The sequence below is a fragment of the Callithrix jacchus genome, chromosome 13 (assembly GCF_049354715.1).
Source record: "Callithrix jacchus isolate 240 chromosome 13, calJac240_pri, whole genome shotgun sequence".
NCBI lineage: Eukaryota > Metazoa > Chordata > Mammalia > Primates > Cebidae > Callithrix > Callithrix jacchus.
The window spans coordinates 18453058-18475452 of NC_133514.1; the positions used below are offsets into that span (position 1 = coordinate 18453058).

The window sequence follows — 22395 nt, forward strand, 5'->3', positions numbered from 1 at the left end:
GCATGAGGTTAGGAGTTCCAGACCAGCCTGAAATCCATCTATACTGAAAATACAAAATTAGCCTGGCGTGGTGTTGGGGACCTGTAATCCCAGCTACTTGGGAGGCTGCGGCAGGAGAATCACTTGAACACAGGAGGTGGAGATTGCAGTAAGCAGAGATGGCACCATTGCTCTCCAGCCTGGGAGACAACAGAGAAACTGGAAAGAAGGGAAGGGAAGGGAAGGGGAGGGGAGGAGAGAGGAAGGAAGGGAAGGGAAGGGAGAGTAAGCAAGCCACAACAGGGTTGGGTTGAATTTCTTGGATTTTTAATTTTACACTTTATGTTCTACTTGTGAGATTTTTCTGAAAAGAAAGCCACAACAGAGCTATGTTGAATTTCTTGGATTTGGGGTTTTAGAGTTTATGTTCTACTTGGAAGATTTTCAGCCATTATTTCTTCAAATACCCTGTCTCTTCCTGTTTTTCTTACATTTATGTTAGAATGTTAGATTTTTGTATCAGAGCTAACTTAGTATCTGTTCTTTTTCTTCCCCCATCATTTTTTATGTTTCACTTTGGATAGTTCCTAGTGAGGGCTCATTAATCTGCTTCTGCAGATGCTAACCTGCTGTTAATCTCTTCTACCATATATCAGAAATATATTTTTTAAGCTTTAGAGGTTCTCTTTTGGCCTTTTTAGTATCTTCCATCTGCTTCCTGATCATCTTTGTGTTTTTCTTTTTTGAGACAGGGTCACATGAGGTCAGGCCTCTGTCACCCAGGCTGGAGTGCTGTGACACAGTCAGAGCTCACTGTAGCCTCAATCTCTTGGGCTCAAGTGATCCTCCCACCTCAGCCTCCCAAGTAGCTGGGACCACAGGCACTTGCCACCACAGCTGGCTAATTTTTGTATTTTTAGTAGAGACTAGGTTTCACCATGTTGCCTAGCCCGGTCTCAAACTCCCAGGCTCAGGAATCCTCCCAACTTGTCCTCCCAAAGTATTGGGATTACAGGCCTGAGCCACCATGCCCAACCTATGATTTTGGTGTTGTTATTGTTTTGTTTTTTAAATATCCTTGAGTTTATTTGTAAGCTTTAGATGACCTGTTTTAAGTTTTTAAATCTATCCATGCCATTATATCTGTTATTACTGCCACTGTGTCTGTTGATTGCATTCTTTCCCCTGTCTGTAGGAACATTTTCTGTCTTTTTTCATGCATAGTTTTGTTTTTTTTTTTTTTTTTTTTTTAGACTCGTTCTCTCACCCAAGCTGGAGTGCAGTGGCACGATCTTGGCTCACTGCAACCTCCACCTCTTGGGTTCAAGTGATTCTCTGCCTCAGCCTCCCAAGGAGCTAGGATTATGGGCACCTGCCACCATGCCCAGCTAAGTTTTGTATTTTTAGTAGAGACGGGTTTCACCATCTTGGCTAGGCTAGTTTTGGACTCCTGACCTTGCGATCCACCTGCCTCAGCTTCCCAAAGTGCTGGATTACAGGCATGAGCCACTGCACCCAGCCCATGCATAGTACTTTTTTATTGGATTATAGGCATGAGCCACTGCACCCGGCCCATGCATAGTACTTTTTTATTGCATGACATTGTGAATTTTGCTTTCTTGGGTACTGAACTTCATTATGTTGTTTCCAAGTCTTTTGGATATTATTCTGGTCACAATTAGAAAACTGAGGATCAGTTTGCTCCCCCAACACTACCTTTTAACTAGTTCTAACTATACGTTGTGTTCAGTTGCTGTATTCAGGGGCTCATGTAGTTAACTACTAAGGGTACAGTGGTCAATTTCTGATGGTAACTAGCCAGCACCCCTGGCATGTGGTCTGTCTGTCCACTGTGGGAAGGGGAGCATGCAGCGTTCCCAGCCCTGTGTGGGCCACAATCCTGGCCCATCCACTATGTCTGGTGGTCTCTCCTCCCCAGGGTGGTTTCCTCTTAGGCACCAAGAGTCAGTCTCAGCAGACACTGGATGTGTCTTCTGCATGGATCCAGAGTCCTCTGGGAAGCTGCTTCCCCCAGTCTCTGCTCTGCACTTGGCCTCTGGGAGCTCCTGCCTGTGGTTCTCAACAGTCTACACAGCTCTGCAGGGCTCTGTCTCTGGTGCAGCTGGAGCCTCTCCTTACGCAGTGAGCTGAGGCCACAGCTAGTCTCACTGTCTGTGCTGGGTGGGGAAGTGATTCATTCATCAGGTAGATAAGCAGCCCTTTACTCTGGGAAAGTCTGTGCATGGGTGGGGGAGGGACAGATGAGCCCTGTGGGAATACTGCTCCCTGGAGCCCACAGTCCGATGGAGCAGGTGACAGCAGGGAGCTAAATAACTCTCAGGAAGCATGGGATCCTACCACTGTCACCTCTCCCACCTCCTGAGCCGCTGTGCTGGCTTCAGAGATGTCATCCCTCCATATTGGACTCTGACAGAGGAAGCCTGAGCAGTCTCAAGGCTCCAGGTCATGGTATTTTGGCCAGTATAATATGGTTTGCTTAAAATCAACACTGAGGATAATGATTGTACTAATCAAAGCATATGTTTAAAGTTCTGTGATTTAAGCACTCTCCATACATATTGACACTTTCAGTTCACACAAGAGCCGTGCAGGAACTGTGATTATCCAGGGCAGTTGTCAGCATGTGGGTGACCCAGAGAAGAAGGAAGAGCTACTTGGGTTAATTTGTGACCAGAAACATTAGCAGGCATTAGTCTCAAAGTTGGTATAAAGCAAGTGAGCCCAAGTCACAGGTAGGTGAGTCACAAGACAAGGAAACTCTGCCAATGACTCATTTCCGGTAGGAGACAGGGTCCCTAGAATTCAATGGAGCAAGAACTGAAATAAGCGAAGCGCCTGGCTTCCCCCGTTTTGGTTTTCCTTCTCTCTCCTAACCATGCCCACACCCTCACGCCCCCATGAGCCCACATCTGAGGACCCACACCGCCACAAATGTCTGGCCACATGCCCAATCTCTCGAAATCAGAGAGGCCCGAAGACTGCACAGCCTTGTCCTGCACAGCAGATAGAATGAATAGTGATTAATGGATCTATATTATTTCAAGTCTCCTACGTTTCATAATCATATTACAATATTAATTCAGCAGTACCTTTTGTTTTTACTCCCCTTCCCCATTACATTGGCTTCCTGTCTGTCTGGGATTCTGTCTGTATGAACTCTTTCCTCTATGTCCACTATTGTCCCTGCCGCCGATGGCATTTATCACCTCTCCCTGGGCAGCCCCTCCAGACTCTTTGCACGTTCATGGACTTTAGGGTTCATGATGGCAGTGCCTCAGCTCCTGTGAATGGAAACTGTACTAAGGAAAGGGAGGGCCACGCCATGTTCCTGATACTCCACGGCTTCTTGCACATGCGGTCACCAGGCGCCTATGTGCCTTCCCTGAGTGAATGAATGTGGACTAGGAAGCTGCACTAACGTGGATGTTGTGTCCTCAGCCTGCTCATAGAGTGTGTTAAATGTGAGAGGTGGAGAGTGTGGCAGGCAGGCCGAGGACAGAACAGAGGATCTGAATAGAGGGTGAAGGATCACCCAGGCCCAGAGTTACCAAGGCTATTGTCAAGTTTTCACTGGGGAAATTCCCCCTTGGATCCAAACTTCAAAGATCATTGTTCACCCAGTAGAGAGTGGATTAGGTGAGTGACCTCCGGTGTGGCCTGGGCAGCATTTGGGATGGGTTCTAGTGAGTAGGGTGGGTCAGGTTGCATTATTGTGAAGGAGGCAAGTGGCAGCTGAGGCGGATCTGAGGGAAGTGATGATGATGCAGTGGGTTTGGTAAGAAGAGGGAAGAGGTTACTGGTGGATTCTAGTGTTCCTAATCTGAGACTCGGCTGAGGTCCTTACCAAATAAGATGGAGTAAATGGGCATATATGGCTTTAAGAATTAGAAACCTGAGGTTGGGCGCGGTGCTTCATGCCTGTAATCCCAGCACTTTGGAAGGCTGAGGTGGGCGGATCAACTGAGGTTGGGAATTCAAGACCAGCCTGGCCAAAATAGTAAAACCCTTGTCTCTACTAAAAATACAAAAAATTAGCTGGCATTGTGGCTTACATCTGTAATCTCAGCTACTTGGGAGACTGAAACAAAAGAATTGCTTGAACCTGAGAGGTGGAGGTTGCAGTGAGCCGAGATCGTGCCACTGCATTCTAGCCCAGGTGATACAGTGAGACTCTGTCTCAAAAAAAAAAAAATTAGGAACCTTAATGTGCTTTTGGAGACAGTATGGATACATCATTGCTCACAGACCTGCAGTATACAAAATGCTAAAAGATTTAAATCTGAGTAGAGATGAAATGAAATGGAAGCATGGATTTTTTTTTTTTTAAGACAGTTTTGCTCTTGTCACCCAGGCTGGAGTGCAATGGTGCAATCTTGGCTCACTGCAACCTCTGCCTTCTAGCTGGGATTACAGGTGCCCGCCGCCACGCCCAGCTAATTTTTGTATTTTTAGTAGAGATGGAGTTTTCACCGTGTTGGCCAGGCTGGTCTCAAACCCTTGACCTCAGGTGATCCACCCGCCTTGGCCTCCCAAAGTGCTGGGATTACAGACATAAGCCACCTCACCTGGTCAGAAAAATGGATCTTAAGGAAAGAAGGAAGATCATCAGGAATAGAAACATAAATGTACATATTAAGAATGATCATTTCCTCTTAATTTCTTGAAAATATTCACTATCAAGTAATACAACACTATAACACTTCGTAGGGTTTGTAACATATGTTACATACCTGAGACAACTATAGCAGAAAGAATGAGTAGTGGAGATGAATGAATCTATATTATTTCAAGTCTCCTACATTTTATAATAATATTATCATATTAATTCTGCCATACAACTCAGTAATAAAAAGAAATGGAATATTGACACACATGATAATATGACTGAACTTCAAATAATTATGCTGAGTGAAAGAAACCAGACAGAAAAGCATATATACTGTTTGATTTCACCTATGATATTTATAGCCAGAAATGGTTTAATTAAAAAAGAAAGATCTTAAATCAACAAGCTAAGTTTACAAATTTAGAAATTAGAAAAAGAATGAACCAAACCCAGAGTTAGCATTATAAAGGAAATAATAATTATTAGAAGAGAAATAAAATAGATAATAGAAAAACAGTAGAGGCTGGACATGGTGGCTCATGCCTATAATCCCAGCACTTTGCGGGGCCAAGACAGGAGGATCGCTTGAGGCCAGGAGTTTGAGACCAGCCTGGGTATAGCAAAACCCTGTCTCTACAAAAAATACAAAAAACTAGCCCGGTATTGGGGTGCACTCCTGTGATCCCAGTTATTTGGGAGGCTGATATGGGAGGATCACTTGAACCCCAGGGATGTAGATTGCAGTGAATCAATATCACACTACTGCACTCCGGCCTGGGCATGAGTGGGACTCTGTCTCGAAGAAAGAAAGAAAAACTGTAGAGAAAATCAGCAAAGCCAACATTGATTCTTCAAAACTATTAAACTGACAGACTTCACTAGTGAATTCTAATAAGCTTTTATGAAGAGCTAATACCACTACTTCTCAAACTCTTTCAAAATCTTGAAGAGAAGGGAACCTTTCTTGACTCTTGTTGTGAGGCCAGCATTGCTCTGATATCCAAGCAGAGAAAGATACTGCAAGAAAATAAAGCTACATACCAATATCCCTAATTGATGCAAAAATCCTTAACAAAATACACGGAAAGAATTCAACAGTACCTTAAATGGGTTACACACCATGACCAAGCTGGATTTATGCCTGGAATGCAGGAATGTTTCAACAAATGAAAACCGAACAGTGTAATACATTGCATTAATAGAATGAAGGGGAAAAAGACACATGATCATTTCAATTGATACAGAGAAAGCCTTTGAAAAGATTCAAAACCCTTTCATGATGAAAAACACTCAGCAAACTAAGAATAAAAGGAAACTTCCACAATGTCATAAAACCCATGTAAGAAAACCCCATAGCTTGGAAGTTCTAGCCAAAGCAATTAGGCAAGAAAAAGAAATAAAAGCATCTGCACTGTAAAGGAAAAAGTAAAATAATCTGTGTTTCCAGGTGATATGATCTTACTGGTAGAAAATCCGAAAGATTGCACAAAAAATTAAACTGCCAAAAATAAAATCGTATCAAATTTTGAAAATTTTGAAATTTACTGTTGTACAATAAGAGACGGTATAGATTACAATCCTGGAGATTTCAAATCAAGTAGTAAGAGACTTGCTTTACAGCAGGTATAGGACAGTTTATAAAGGAGGATATATTTTGACAATTTCATGATTGACTGTTAAAATTTACATTCTTTTTAAAGGCAATCAGCTGTTTAATCTGATTTTTCTATAGCTGCTTGGTTTAATTTCACTGAAAACTCATGACAAAGATACAATGCTTACATTTTGTGGGGCTTTCTTATGATTACAGCTGGCGTTTCAGGGATATCAGGATGTCTTAAGTTTTGGCTACATCGTTATATAAGATTGGCCTTGGGGTTATACAAGATTGGCCTTGGGGTATATATAAACTGTGTTTTTAAATTTTTCTTTAACAGTACTAAAAATGAATTCATCGAAGAAGCAGAATACAAAATCAACAGGAAAAATCAGTTGCATTTCTTTTTTTTCTTTTTTTTTGAGATGGAGTTTCGCTCTTGTTACCCAGGCTGGAGTGCAATGGCACGATCTCGGCTCACCGCAACCTCCACCTCCTGGGTTCAGGCAGTTCTGCCTCAGCCTCCTGACTAGCTGGGATTACAGGCATGCGCCACCATACCCAGCTAATTTTTTGTATTTTTAGTAAAGACGGGGTTTCACCATGTTGACCAGGATGGTCTCAATCTCTTGACCTCGTGATCCACCCGCCTCGGCCTCCCAAAGTGCTGGGATTACAGGCTTGAGCCACTGTGCCCAGCCCTGCATTTCTGTACACTACCAATGAACTATTCAAATCTAAGGTCATGAAGAATTACTCCTGTATTTTCTTCTAAGTTTTAGGGTTTTCACTTTTATGTTAGATTTTTTATTCATTTTGAGTTAATTTTTTGTATTTATGTAAGTTAAGGGTCCAAGGTCATTATTTCATGATGAGTTAATATCTAGATTTCCCAAGACCATTTTTTAAAAAGATTGTCCTCACCTCATTCAGTGGTCTTGGTACCTTTGTCAAAGATTACTTGATCATATACAGTCATGCACCACATAACAACATTTCTGTCTACAACAGACTACATATATGATGGTGGCTCCATACAGTTATGTAACACACTGCACAGGTTTGTAGCCTAGGAGCAAGAGGCTATATAGGCCAGGTGTGTCACAGGCTACAGCATCTAGGTTTGTATAAGCACACTCTCTGATGTTCACACAACACAATCACCTAACGACCCTTTTCTCAGAACAGTGTTGAGCAATGCATGGCTGTATGTGCAAGTTCATTTCTAGGCTCTCTGATCTAACCATGGGTCTGTATGTCAGGCACCTTTTAAAATCAGAAGTTCCTTATTTAGTGTTTGATTTTGTATCCCAATTTTTAAAAAGTTTTCTATATTATAACCCCCATTTGTAAAAGCATGTACGTGTGCCTGTGTCTGTGTGTGTGTCTATGTGAGAGAATGAGAGAGAGAGAGAGAGAGAGAGAGAGAGTATGTATACCTATGGAAAAATAGTGGAACTAAATGAAACAAAATATTAATGGATGCTATCTTTAGTTGACAATATCACGTGTGGTTTGTGTATTCTAAAAACTTTCCTTGTCCACATTTTCTGGAATAAACATGTTTAGAAGAGTTTTTCAAGTGTATGTTACTTGGCTTTTCCCTGAAATACAGAGGGACAAATATACATAAAAGAAGTTTGAGAGCTGAGAGCTGCAAGAAAGATGAGGGTTCTGTTTAGTCTGGGTGCCTGGGGTGAAGGGAATATGGATGGATCCTGGGAGGGGTGAGGTCTGGAAGCCACTCACACCCATCCCTGCTTTGTCCCCACAGGTCTCAGCTGACTCTGTTCCAGTCACCCAACAAAACCTAGTTCCCCAGCAGAGAGCGGCCCCACAACAGAGGTTCAGCCCCACATATGGATTGTGTCCACCCGGTATGTTCAAGATGGGTCTCTGATCCTTGCCCCTCCTCCCTTTGTCTCCATGAGCTTCCAGGCTGTTTCCTTTGCACTTCCTGGTTCTTCACTGCACAGAGAAGCATTGGGTGCCTCCAGCATGAGGCCCTGTCCTCCTGGAGCCTTCCTGCTGGGCTGGTATCAAAACACATGAATGAAAGAGACAGCCAAAGAGACTGATAGGAGCCTTGAGGGAGACTTGAGTGGGACAGAGATGGGGCTGGTGAGGCCTCCAGGCAGTGGTGACTTTGGGCTGACATCCAGAGATGGGCAGGGCCAGAGGTGCAGAAAGCCAGAAAGAGTGCTCCTAGGAGGCTTCCAAAGTAACAGTTGCCTGGGGCAGGGGTTGGGGAAGATGGAGCAAAGGCAGGGGGCTGCTGTGTGGAGAGGCAGGTGGGGGCAGATCCCACACAGAGGAAGTTGGATTTTATTTCGTGAGTGATGGATGTCCCTGAGACGTTTTCAGCAGAGGGCCACCAGCATTGGATGTGCATCTTGAGTGCTCACTCCGAGATTGAATTGGAGCAAGACAGGAAGCAGGTGGAGGGCCTTGAGTGTGAAGCGCTCCTCTGGGATTTTCTGGGGTGCCCCGCAATGTCATCTGAGCCCCCAGAGAGGCAGCAGGAACCTCGCCTGAAGTGTGCTTGACTGTTGTGTTTGACTCACTTCTTTCCCTCTGCCCCCCACCGTGTGTATGAGTTAGGAATTGATTGCTGCATGTGGGCTTCCAGAGCTGGCAAGTGTAGCACGCAGTGGTTTTTAAAATCCGTTTACAAATTTGCATTTCTTTTTTATGACTAAGGGCCACAAGAAAGGCTTGCCTGAGGGCACACTCTCAATGCACGCATGAGCTTGTCAGGAGCAGAGCATGGAGAAGAAAGAACCTAACCTGAAACTCATCTGTAAATGTACCTACTGCTGCGGTTGGGGGTCAAGACCAGGGTGCTGGAGGGGAATAGGAAGGACTCAAGACGTATTTGGAGGGTGAATGGATGACGTGTTGGGAATGAGGACGAAGAGGCACCAAATTCAACTACTCAGGGTAACTTGAGCCTCTGCAGGGACAGTGTGTGGCAGGGCAAGCAGTGCACATTTGGGGACTCTAGCGCATAGGTGACGCTTGAAGCCTCTGTCTTGGGCGTGTCCACCAGGAAGAAGCTGTAAATACTGAGAAGTGGGGGCACAGCTGAGCCCATTAGGATTTGCTCTCAGAGATAATAGGCCAGGGAGACAGGACTGCAAAGGGCTGAGCAGGAGCAGTCCACAGAACTTCCATCCTGGAGGGGAGATGCCCTTCCAGCCATAGGACGGAGACGTGGAAACTCCTCGAAATGTGCATTTCTCTTCCTGTGAATGAGGTCAGGAATCTGTTCATGACACAGATACCATGTGTACACTGGTTCTGCTAGGTTTTCTTCACTCCTACTAAGAGGTTAGCTTTTTTTTTAATTTTAAATCATTGAGTCACATGAATTCGTAAAGATTATAGGATTTCACCCTTTTCCCCTGGGCTGGAGTGCGGTGGCAGGATCATAGCTCACTGTAGCCTCAACCACTTGTGCTCAAGAGATCCTCTTGCAGGTGTGAGCTACTGTGCCACATCCAAACTTCTAATGAAAATTCCCAGATAAGGCCAGGCATGGTGATGCACACCTATAATCCCGCCACTTTCGGAGGCCAAGAGGGGTAAATCACTTGAGGCCAGGAGTTCAAGACCAGGCTGACCAATATGGTGAAACCCCGTCTCTACTAAAAATACAAACATCAGCTGGCTGTAGTGGCATGTGCCTGTAATCCCAGCTACTTGGGAGGCTGAGGCAGGAGAATCACTTGAACCCAGGAGGTAGAGGTTACAGTGAGCTGAGATCGCACCATTGCACTTCAACCTGGGTGACAGTGAGACTACGTCTCAAAAAAAAAACAAATTCTCATATATATTTCCAGTCATTTTGTGGTTTCCTATGTTATGATTAAGTCATTGAGCCATCTGGACTTTATTTTCTTATAAGAGGAGAGTGAGGAAGACACTTTATTATTTTCCAGCCACCTTTTAGTTGCCCCAACACTATTATTAAATCATCACATTTTTATCAGCGACACGAATCACTGTCATCATGATACATTATTAAGGTTTGTGTGAGTTGGGTTTTTTAGAGTATCTTTCAGTATTAATAAAGATAATTCAGAAATGTTGTGGGTAGTGTATAGATAGGTTATGGTCTGTTTTTTGCTTTTGCCAAGCTCTGCCTTTTAATTGCAGAGTTTAAACTATTTTCAGTTAACACAGTTACTGACAAAAAAGGATTTCATTCTGCTCTTCAGCTATTTGCTTTATGTCTTATATATATTTATATATATTTTGTTCCTCCCTTACCACTTTTTAAAAAACTTTATTTCTTGACATGTACCATTTTGACTCACGTCTTTTCTTTTCTGCATATTTTAAAATATATTTTCATTCTTTCTGAAATATATTGTTGTATCAGTATATATACATTTAATAAATATATATTTAAATATATACTTATTTTAACATATCTTAAAGATATATATCTTAAAATATATATATATCTTTAAAAAAAAATATATATATATATATATATATATATATATATTTTTTTTTTTTTTTTGAGACAGAATCTACTCTGTCACCCAGGCTGGAGTGCAATGACATGATCTCAGCTCACTGCAGCCTATGGTTTCCAGATTCAAGCGATTTTTCTGTCTCAGCCTTCTGAGTACAGGGAGTAGCCACCACGCCTGGATAATTTTTGTATTTTTTTGCAGGGACAGGGTTTTACCATGTTGGTCAGGCTGTCTCAAACTCCTAACCTCAAGTCATCCACCTGCCTCGGCCTCCCAAAGTGTTGAGATTACAGGCATGAGCCACGCACCCAGCCTAAACTTTATTTTCTTACTGGTTTCCTTCACGATTACAATTACCTTCTTAAGTGCCTAAAAAGGTAGTTTTATAATACCGACATAATTTCACTGCAGTCCAGATACTGTGCTCCTGTACAGCTCCGTCTCTCCAGCTTTCCATTGCTGCTGCCGTAGATCACAGCTTCGCACGATGTGTGACCGCTAACGTAGATCTGCAAGGTTGACTTGTGATAGTTGTTTTGTGTGTCAACTTGGTTACCCAGATTCTTGGCCAAATACTATCCTAGATGTTTCTGTGAGGATTATTTATTTATTTATTTATTTAGATGGGATTAACATTTAAATCAGTGGACTTTGAGTCAAGCAGATTACCCCCATAATGTTGGCAGGTCCCATCCAATCAGTTGAAAGCCTCAATAGAAAAAAGACTGACATCCCCCAAGAAAGAGGGTGTTCTGCCAGCAGACAGCCTTTGGACCTGAGCTGTGACTCTTCTCTGTTGGCCTACCCTATACCTTTTGAATTTGCCAGCCTCCACAGTTATGTGAACCAGTTCCTCAGGATAAATCTCTATCTCTCTAGAGCAGGGGCCTCTAACCCCCAGGCCATGGACCAGTACTGGCTGTGGACTGTTAAGAACCAGTCTGTACAGCAGGAGGTGAGCTGTAGGAGAGTGAGCATTACTGCCTGAGCTCCACATGCTGTCAGATCAGTGGCAGCGTTAGACTCTCATAGGAGCGCGAACCCCACTGTGAACTGCACAAGCAAGGGATCTCAGTGGAGCGCTCCTTATGAGAATCTAATGCCTGGTGATCTGGCACTGTCTCCCATCACCCCCAGGTGGGACCGCAAGTGTAGCACGCAGTGGTTTTTAGTTGCAGGAAAGCAAGCTCAGGGCTCCCACTGATTCTACAGTATGGTGAGTTCTATAATTATTTCATTTTATAGTATAATGTAGTAATAATAGAAATATAGTGACAATAAATGTAATGTGCTTGAATCATCCCAAAACCACCCCCATGCCCCCAACTCCAGTCCATGGAAAAATTGTCTTTCAGGAAACCAGTCCCTGGTTGGAGACCTCTGCTCTAGAGGGCCCTGAGTAATGCAGAAGTTTTAAAGATTTGAAGTTCTTTTAAACCAACCTTAATCTCCAAGTAACAGCAATAACAGGATTATATTTCTACCTAACGTAATGCAGCTATCCTGTATAGAACTGAAAACGCACTAACCCTTTCTCCAGAAGAGGATGCAAGTCCTTGAGTGACATTTACCCCTCTCCTTGATACCCTTGGAACATAAATACTACAAAGTTAACAGTACTTAAGTACTATGATATACATTCAAATATCTTATGTCACACAACAAAGGGATAAGAGAAGGAAGAAAACACAGATATTTGCTTAACATATTTTTACTCATAAACATACACACATAACACAATAAGGAAGAAATACTTATAACGATTACAATCTTTGTTTCCTTGGCTGGCCATGTCGTAGCTGGTATTTATAACAAGCTTCTTTCACTCTGCATTCTGTATTCCCTGTGCTGTCACTCAGCACCTCACTGGTCATGGCTCTATGCCTGGTAGAGTGAACCAACCTTCATTCCTGAAGGGTCTGAGCTATTAGTGGTCTTGCCTTAATTGGGCTGTTGTGGTCTTCCATTGGCTTTAATCACCGGGCATGGCAACACTAAGAGATGCCCTAAGGAATCTCCTGTATTCTAGACATCCTCTTCCTTACGTCCATTGTGGAATAACCGTCCAATTTCCCCTTGTGGTCAGAATCAATCAATCCAGCCCGCAGGGTTTGTGTAACTGGTTTTTGCCTGTTGATCCAGAGGCCTGGGGAACCCAAAGTGGGCAAGAGGCAGTCTTAATTTCAAGTTAAATGGAGTCACTGTTGTGTCTCCTCATGGAATCATTCCTCCCTCTGAAACTCAGAGCTCTGGCAAAACGTAAAGTTGAGGAACCAGGCAGCAAAAATTTTGCTAACAGGTCACTAAAAGTAATGTGGAATGGGCCCATTCCCACTTCCACCCCTAGATTCCTGGACATGTGAATCATAGCGATGGAAGAAACAATGCCATGTATTGGATGATAATTCAAAGCATAGACGGTCTCCTGGAGAACCTTGTTGCAGCCCTGCAAGGTACTGTCACCCAGCTGACACTACACCTGAGTCTTCAAAAGGTCATATTCCACCATCCTATCAAGCCAACAGCTTTGAGATGCTGAGGAACGCGGTAAGACCAGTGAATTCCATGAGCACAGGCCCATTACAGTGGGCTCTTCATTTGCTGTGAAGTGAGTCCCTCAGTCAGAAGCAAAGTTATGTGATTACCCTGACTGTGGATAAGACATTCTGTGAGTCCACAGAGGATAGTTTTGACAGAAGCATTGCGTACAGGGAAGGCAAGTCTATATGCAGGATAAGCTCCTCTTCCAGCAAAAATGCTGCCCCCTCCATGATAGAAATGGTTCAGTATAAAAATCAACCTGCCACCAGGTACCTGACAGATTGACCCTCTGAATGGTGCTATGTCAGAGACTTGGTTTTGGCCTCTGCTGCCTATAGATTGGACACTCGGTAGCAGCTATAGGCAGGTTGGCCTTGGTGAGAGAAATCCGTGTTGTTAAGCCCATCCATAACCTCCATCCCTGCCACCATGCACACTTTGTTCATGAGCCCATCGAGTGGTGACAGGGGTGGCTGGGGAAAGAAGCTGACTGCTATCCACAGAAGAGGTCATTCTCTCCACCTGATTATTAAAAATTCTTCCCTGCTGAGATCACATTTTGTGAAGATATTTGTGTCATATGGGGACAAATATCTTCATGTTTTTTCCCATTCAGAGAGTCGGTCCACACACCTCTTTTCCAGACTTCCTTGTTATCATTCGCCTTCTGAGTCTCTGACCATCCAGCTGAATCATTGACCACAGCTCATGAATCAGTATATAACCGCACGTCCAGCCATTCTTCCCTCTGAGCAAAATGAACAACCAGGTGCACTGCTCAGAGTTCTGCCCCATGGGAGGATTTTTTTCTTTTTTTGAAACAGTTTTGCTCTTGTTACCCAGGCTGGAGTGTAATGGCACAATCTCAGCTCACTGCAGCATCCGCCTTCCGGATTCAAGTGATTCTCCTGCCTCAGCCTCCTGAGTAGCTGGGATTACAGACCTGTGCCACCATGCTCGGCTAATTTTTTGTATTTTTAGTAGAGCCGGGGTTTCACCATGTTGGTCAGGCCGGTCTTGAACTCCTGACCTCAAGTAATCTACCCACCTCAGCCTCCCAAAGTGCTGGGATTAGAGGTATGAGACACTGTGCCCAGCCTTTTTTTTTTTTTTTTTAGATGGAGTCTCGTTCTGTTGCCCAGGCTGGAGTGCAGTGGCACAATCTGGGCTCACTGGAACCTCCACATCCCAGGTTCAAGAGATTGTCCTGCGTCAGCCTCCTCAGTAGCTGGGATTACAGGTGCGCCACCACACTGAGCTAATTTTTGTATTTTTAGTAGAGCCAGGGTTTTGCCACATCAGCCAATCTGGTCTCAAACTCCTGACCTCAGGTGATCTGCCCACCTTGGCCTCCCAAAGTGCTGGAATTACCAGCATGAGACATTGTGCCCAGCCTAGAGGATTTCTTTTCACCACTGTCCTTCAGGGATGTCCCAGACAGTGGATATGATGCTGTAAATGTCCACTTCTAAGTGTGACCCGTGCATGGTACAGAACCATCTCGAACCCAGGCCCAGTTGTTCTCTTCTTCTAGCAACTGACCACAGGGAATTCCATATGAGGCCGTAAGTGCAGGCTGGGCAAAAGAAAGTAATGTCCCAGGAATGGGGATCATGGGCACTGGGGCCAGTGCTTCATGTAACTTTCTTGCTCCGTCAGGGCCTACTTAAGCCCAATTTTGTATATATGCCAATTCCATTTGAAGATGGAAATGGAAATTTTAGGCTGCACTTGCCCAAATTTATGGCTTGGTAGGCAAAACAACACTCAGTTCAAGATGGGCAGTCAGGTCATAGAATCATTTGCTGGCCTGTGGATAACGATTGAGTCTGCACTAAGGCCTAGAAACAAGCCAAGAGCTGTTTCTCAAAAGGAGAGTAGTTATCTGCAGAGGGTGGCAAGTCTTTGCCCCAAAACCTAAGGGCCTGTGCTGTGGCTGACCTAGAGGGGCTACCAAAGGTTCAAAATAGGATTACTATCTGCCACCAATACTTCAGGCACCATTGGGTCTGCATATGGCCCAAGTGACGGAAAAATGTCTGCAGCAGCCTGGACCTGTTGCAGAGCCTTCTCTTGTTCTGAGCCCCACTCAAAACTAGCACATGTTCAGGTCACTTGATAAATAGGCCAGAGTAACACACCCAAATGAGGGCTCTGTTGCCATGAAAATCAAAAAGAGCACACTCATTGTATCATTTTCTTGGTTGTGGGGAGTGGGGGTGGCAGATACAACAATTTATCTTTTATCTTAGAATATCTCAGAATAGAAGGAATACCTTGTGCTCCATAGCACTCATCAACTAGGAATTTGTTTCACTGAGGTAGAAGGCCCTGGAAATGTTGTCAGATTTATTTCCCACCCTCTGACATGCAGGTGCCTTACCAGTAAGTCTAGAGTAGTTGCTACTTGTTGCTCGTGAGGTTCAATCAGCATAATGCCATCAATGTTATGGATCATCTTGTGTGACATCTTGTGGAAGGGAAATGCCATCAATATCCCTGCAGGCCAGATATGGTGGCTCATGCCTGTAACCCCAGCACTTTGGGAGGCCAAGGTGGATTGGTCACTTGAGGCCAGGAGTTAAAGATCAGCTTGGCCAACGTGGTGAAACCCCATACAAAACAAAATTTTTCGTTTCATGGTGAAACGAAAAATACAAAAATTAGCCGGCTGTGGTATGCATGGGTAATCCCAGCTATTCAGGAGGCTGAGACGTGGGAATCGCTTGAACCCAGGAGGCGGAGGTTGCAGCAGTGAGATGAGATCGTGCTGTACTCTTGCACTCCAGCCTGGGCAACAGAGTGAGACTCTGTCTCCAGAAAAAAAAGAAAAGATTCCTGCAAATTAAACTATGACATAGGGCTGCCAGTTGATGCATCCCTGAAATAGGATACTGACGGTATATTGCTGACCTTGCCACCTGAAAGCAAACTTCTTTTGGAAGTCTTTACTGACAGGTATGAAGAACAAAGCACTTGCCAGTTCAGTACCTGTATACCAGGTACTAGGATGTAGCAATTTCCTCAAGCAATGAACCCATATCGGGTACAGCAGTTGCAACTGGAATTACCACCTGGTCAGGCTAATGATAATCCACTGTCATTCACCAAGATCCATCTGTCTTTGACACAGACCAAATAGGCAAGTTCAATGGGCATGTAGTGGGAATCACCACAGATGCCTCCTGGATGACGGTAATGGTCTCTGCAATCCCTCCAGGAATGTGGGATTGCTTTTGTTTTTTTGTGCTTTACAGGCAGGGTATCACTCTGTCACCCAGGCTGCAGTGCAGTGGCACAATAGCTTTAAGCCCACTGTAGCTTAAACTCCTGGCATTAAGCAATCCTCCTGCCTCAGCTCGAGCAGCCAAGACTACAGGCATGTACCATGATACCTGGATAATTCTGTACGTGTATGTACAGATGGAGTCTCACTATGTTGCCCAGGCTGGTCTTAAACCCTTGGCCTCAAATAAGCCTCCTGCCTTGACCTCCCAATGTGCTGGGATTAGAGACATGAACCACCATGCCCATCGGGTATTGCTTTTGATTTACTATATTTTTAAGTAAATGCAAGTCTGATGGCTTCCACCTAGTCTTTTCCACCTTAATAGTCTTCACTACACATGTCCAGGGATGAAGGTGGGGATTGTGCCAGCTGCTGAGTATGTCTATTCCAATTATACATACTAAAATGGGGAAATCAGACAGGGTGGGTGTGGGGACCCACTGGCCCCTTTCTGAGATGGACTCCAGCTTAGTTTGAATATCAACGTAATTTCAGTGGTATGCAAATGCTGTGCTCCTGTACTTCTCCATCTTTCCTCCTTCATCTTGTCGTCGTCATAGATCACATCCTTGTACATTTCGTGCCCATTAGCATCAATTTGTAATTACTGTTTTCTGCATTTGCTCTTTAAATCAAATTAGTAAACAAGAGGATTTACAAACCAAAAGTACCATAATACTGTGCTATAAACTGAATTGTGTCTCCCAAAATCATATGTTGAAGCCTTGCCATCCAATGCAATAGTATTTGGAGATGGTGCCTTTGAGAATTAATTTGGTTTAGATGAGGTCATGAAGATGGGGCCCTTATAATGGGCTTAGTGCCTTTTTAAGAAAAGATGCTGGACAACTTTCTCTCTCTCTCTCTCTCTCTCTCTCTCCTTGTGTGCACAAGGAAAAGTTTACATGAATGCACCACAAGATGTTGGCCATCCCCAAACTATGAGAAATAAGCGTCTGTTGTTTAAGCCACTTGGCCTATGGTATTTTATTATAGCAGCCTGAGTAGCTGCATACTGGCATTTATATTTACCTATGTAGTTACCTTTTCCAGTGTTCTTTATCTCTTCATATGCCTTCGAGCTATTACCTAATGTCATTTCATTTCCACCTACAGGATTCCTTTTAGCATTTAACAGGGCAGATCTACTAGTAATGTGCTCCATTACCTTTTGTTTAAGAATGTCTTAATTTCTTCATTCTTGCATGACTATTGCTGGATATTGAATTCTTTGTTGCAGGATTTTGTGTGTTTTTGTTTTTGTTTATTGGCACTTTAAATATGTTACCCACTCCCTTCTGGCCTCTGTGGTGCCAGATGAAAAATTAGCCAAAAACCTTATAGAGATTCCCTTGTACATACTGAGTGGGCCACTTGCTGCTTTCAAGATTTTCTGTTTGTGTTGGCTTTTGTCCATTTGACTGTAATGTTTCGCAGTGTAGTTCTCTTTTAACTTATCCTGCTTGGTGATAATTGAGCTTCTTGGATCTGTAGACAAATGTTTTTCAAAAGTCTTGCATCTCCTTGTTAAATTTATTCCTAAATGTTTTATTCATTTTTATGTCATTGTCAATGAAATTGTTTTCTTAATTTCCTGTTTGCATTGTTCTTTGCTACTGCAAAACTTTTACATTGAAAACTATCAAACGTTGCTGTAAGAAATTAAAGAAAACCAAAATAAACAGTAAGCTATTCCATGTTCATCGATCAAAACAGTGTTACATTACCAAGGCAATGTACAGATTCAATGCAATCCCTGTTAAAAATCCAGTGGTGTTATTTTAAAAATGAAAGAACTTATATTCAGAGTCATATGGAATTAAAAAGGACCCACTGACCAAAAACAATCTTGTAAAAGAAAAGCAAAGTTGGGGGAACTCACACTTTCCAATTTTGAAACACATCCTCATTCCAGGGCAGCTTTAGTGCCCCTTTTGGATCACTCTTTCACTCTATAGAGATATGACCCTTTTTCTTCCCATTTTCTTCTGTGGCTGATGATGTGAGCTTTAATTTTGAAGGGTTTCCTTATTGTTGTATGACTTCTGCTCCTGGTTGTATCTTCCACTGGCGGGGAGCTCATTCAGAACAGCTATTAGAACATTCTTCTGTGCATTTCCAAGGTCTAAGATGGCACTGTCCAATATAATAGTCCCTAGGTCCATGTGATTGCTAATCACTTGAAATATGCTACTGCAATTGAGATGTGCATCAGTTGAAATATACGCAAGATTCGAAGACATACTATGAAAACATGCTGTAAAATATCTTTATATTTTACATGGATTACATATTTAAGTGATATTATCTGGGGTACATTAAATTAAAATTAATTTCACCCCTTCTTACTTTTTTTTAATGTGGTGAGTGTGAATTTAAATTTCATATGTGGACTGGGCACAGTGGCTCACACCTGTATTCCCAGCACCTTGGAAGTCCAAAGAGAGTGAATCATTTGAGCCCAGGAGTTCAAGACCAGCCTAGGCAACATGGTGAAACCTCATCTCTACAAAAAAAACCTATGGTGATGTGCACCTGTATTTCCGGCTACTTGTGGTCGGGGAGGTGGGGGGCCTGGGAGGTCGAGGCTGTAGTGAGCTGAGATCGCAGCACTGCACTCTAGCCTGGGCTATAGCACAATACCCTGTCTGAATACGTAAATAAATGTGTGTCTTATATTTATTTTGGCAGTGCTGGTCTAAGGTGTGTAAATGCAGAATTGATGAACTGACCAAGCTAGGTAGAGATTTCCCTGTTTGGATTCCACTCATTCCTGAAAGAGGAGTCCCCAAGTCACCACGGCCAGCTCCTGGGAATCCTGTGATGTTTCACTCACCAGCTTTTCTCTTCCCTCCCAGAGAATCCTGTGATGTTTCACTCACCAGCTTTTCTCTTCCCTCCCAGAGAATCCTGTGATGTTTCACTCACCAGCTTTTCTCTTCCCTCCCAGAGAATCCTGTGATGTTTCTTTCACTCACCAGCTATTCTCTTCCCTCCCAGGATACCATATCTCAGAAGACGGTAGAGATTGTATCTCCTGCCAAAATGGACAGGACTATACCACTCACTGGAATCACGTCCTTTTCTGCTTTCGCTGTACAAAGTGTGATTCAGGTATAGAACATATGGACCCCATGCCTAAAGGTGGAATGCAGGGTGATGACATAAAAGTTGTAGCTAAAATGGGATCAAGGAGACCGAGATTCTGGCCCCCCTTGGTCTTCATCAGACCTTGTTCCATGATTTTGTCTTGGAGTCTTAATAAATAAAACAGGCCAGGCACAGCGGCTCACGCCTGTAATCTCAACACTTTGGGAGGCATTGCTTGAGCCCAGGGATTTGAAACCATCCTGGGCAACATGAGAAACCATGTCTCTACAAAAATATAAACATTAGCCAGGCATGGTGGCACTTGCCTGTAGTCTCAGCTACTCAGGAAGCTGAGGCAGGAGGTTAGTTTGAGTCCAGGAGGCTGAGGTTGCGGGAGCTGAAACTGTGCCACTGCACTCCAGCCTAAGCGACAGAGCAAAACCCTGTGTCAATAATAATAAAACATAAATTATTTGTATAATGTATGCTACATGGTAAGGAAATCTTTTAAACTATCAGCTGCAAGGGGGTGGGGGCATCATTACCAGACAGAGAAGGCCTGGCTGAGTGGAAAAGTTTGGGTGTCAGTGGTGGCACGAGTCTGCTCCAGGGCCAGGCTCTCTCCCCTGGGCTCTGTGCTCCTGGCAGGTTCTCAGTCCCCTTCCTGCTCCCCAGCAAGCCTGGGCTTTGGGGAAATCACGCAGGGGCTCCTCTCCTTGCAGAGTCTGTCAGGCAATGCCCCTGAGCCTCCCTTGCTACTGACCATGCGATCTAAATGATGCTTTCCTCTAATCTGATGTAATCAATAATGAATCGTGGTCCTTTTGTATGACTCCAAGTGTTGGTGACAGCTGAAGGGTGGGTGTCCTGTATGAGCCCCAAGTGTGCTGGTGCAGAAACCAGCCCTCAGAACTTCTTGGCGAACTGAAATGAACTGAGTGGGTGGGTCTTGGGGCGGGGAGGAAGGGTCGAGGGACACATCAGGAAAACACATTCCCAAAACGTTATGCTCTGTCGTTAGGTAAAGTGGAGATAAGATCCTGTACCACAATCACAGACACAGTGTGTCAGTGTGAAGAAGGCACCTTTCAGGAAGAAGATTCCCCTGAGATATGCCGCAAGTGCAGCACAGGGTGAGATGGCAGCTCCATGGAACCCCAGGAAGACTCAAATCTCCTTGTACCCCCATCTCTCCCTGGCCCCATGGAGCCTCCACCCCTTGAGTCTGTGGCGGCCCCTCCTGGTCCCTCTGCCTGTTCCTACCCCTGCCCCCTGCAGCAGCCCTTTCCCACCCCTCCCCAGCATGAGTCCCCTTGGCTAGGCTGACTTGCTCACTGCCCACAGAAGGCCATGACTTAGGGCCCATGATACTTTTAGGGGCCCATGAAATTATTTCATTTCTTTTTCTTTTTTTTGTTGAGACGGAGTCTTGCTCTGTCACCCAGGCTGGAGTGCAGTGGTGTGATCTGGGCTAATTGCAATCTTTGCCTCCTAGGTTCAAGTGATTCTCCTGCCTCAGCCTCTGAGTAGCTGGGATTACAGGCATGCACCACCACACCTGGCTAATTTTTGTATTTTTAGTAGAGATGGGGTTTCACTATGTTAGTCAGGCTGGTTTTGAATTCCTGACCTCGTGGTCTGCCCGCCTCAGCCTCCCAAAGTGCTGGGATTACAGGCATGAGCCACTGCACCTGGCATAATTTACTTTCTTTTGAAATGAGAAGAATGAGTCGAATGCTGCCAGGCTTATATTTCATCTTCATACCAATTCAGTACTAACATGTAATTTTTAATATTTTTTATGCAGGCAGGGACCCATAAAGGCAAAAGTGCCTGCAGCCCACAAAAGTCACAATCAGGCCGTGCGTGGGTGGAGCTCCCTTAAGTTCCCATGAAGAGCTGAGCCCACCCAGCCGGCCTCACCCCTGGCCCCTGATCCCTTAATAAGACTTGTCTTTTCCCTATTTGGGTTTTAGGAGCCAAGAGTAATTTGCTGTTCTCTGGCCCCCAAGTATTTGCTGTGACTGGAAGGAATGGGCAGACAGGTGGGGGCGAGAGCTCACCTTTGTGGTTGTCTGGAGGATGAGGCTCTGCTTGTGACCACGTGGGCATACGATCTTCCCCTGGAGTGCGGCTCCTCCTAACGCAGGCCTTCCCTGAAGCCCAGGGAAGCTCAGTGTGTGCCCAGCACAGAAGGTTCCTGGAGCTGCAGCTCTGACCCCAGAGCAGGGAGGCCGAGGGGCTGAAGTACATATGCTCAGACCCTTCCCCAGCCTCAACCAGGGAGCATGGGGGGGGCCATGCAGACACGAGGAGCCTGCCCTTCCTTCCCCTCACGCCTTCTCAGGGACATTGGGCAAGGAGGGTGACTCCTCTTTCATCCCACCTGGCTAGCTTTCCTTCAAGAGTTCCCCCTCTTCTTCCCTGTTTGTACCCAGGTGCCCCAGCGGGATGGTCAAGGTCAGGGATTGTACGCCCTGGAGTGACATCAAGTGTGTCCACAAAGAATCAGGTACAAAGCTCAATGGGGGCACCCCAGCTGCAGAGGAGACAGTGACCTCTAGCATGGGGACTCCTGCCTCTCCCTGTTCCTTCTCAGGCATCATCATAGGGATTATAGCTCTAATCATATTCCTGGCTGTGGCTGCGTATATTATTTGGAAGACTTCACTGTGGAAGAAAGTCCTTCATTACCTGAAAGGCATCGGCTCAGGTAGGTGCTGGCTGAGGGTGGGGCGCTGGGCCCTCTCTGCCCTGCCTCCTCCCACTCTGTTCCCACAGACAGAAA

The 22395-nt window shown here is 44.6% G+C and overlaps 1 protein-coding gene across 2 annotated transcripts in view; it reads left to right on the plus strand.

Moving 5' to 3' along the window:
* TNFRSF10B (TNF receptor superfamily member 10b) overlaps positions 1-22395 on the plus strand; it is a 32844-nt gene that overhangs the window by 2029 nt on the left and 8420 nt on the right. The window contains exons 2-6 of one of the 2 annotated variants that reach the window (XM_008979187.5): positions 7978-8080; positions 19518-19631; positions 20629-20740; positions 22046-22119; positions 22207-22320. In XM_008979187.5, the coding sequence (XP_008977435.3) occupies positions 7978-8080; positions 19518-19631; positions 20629-20740; positions 22046-22119; positions 22207-22320 (517 nt within the window). Of the gene's footprint in view, positions 1-7977; positions 8081-19517; positions 19632-20628; positions 20741-22045; positions 22321-22395 lie in introns of both variants that reach the window. The other variant, XM_017963691.4, reaches the window with a different exon arrangement.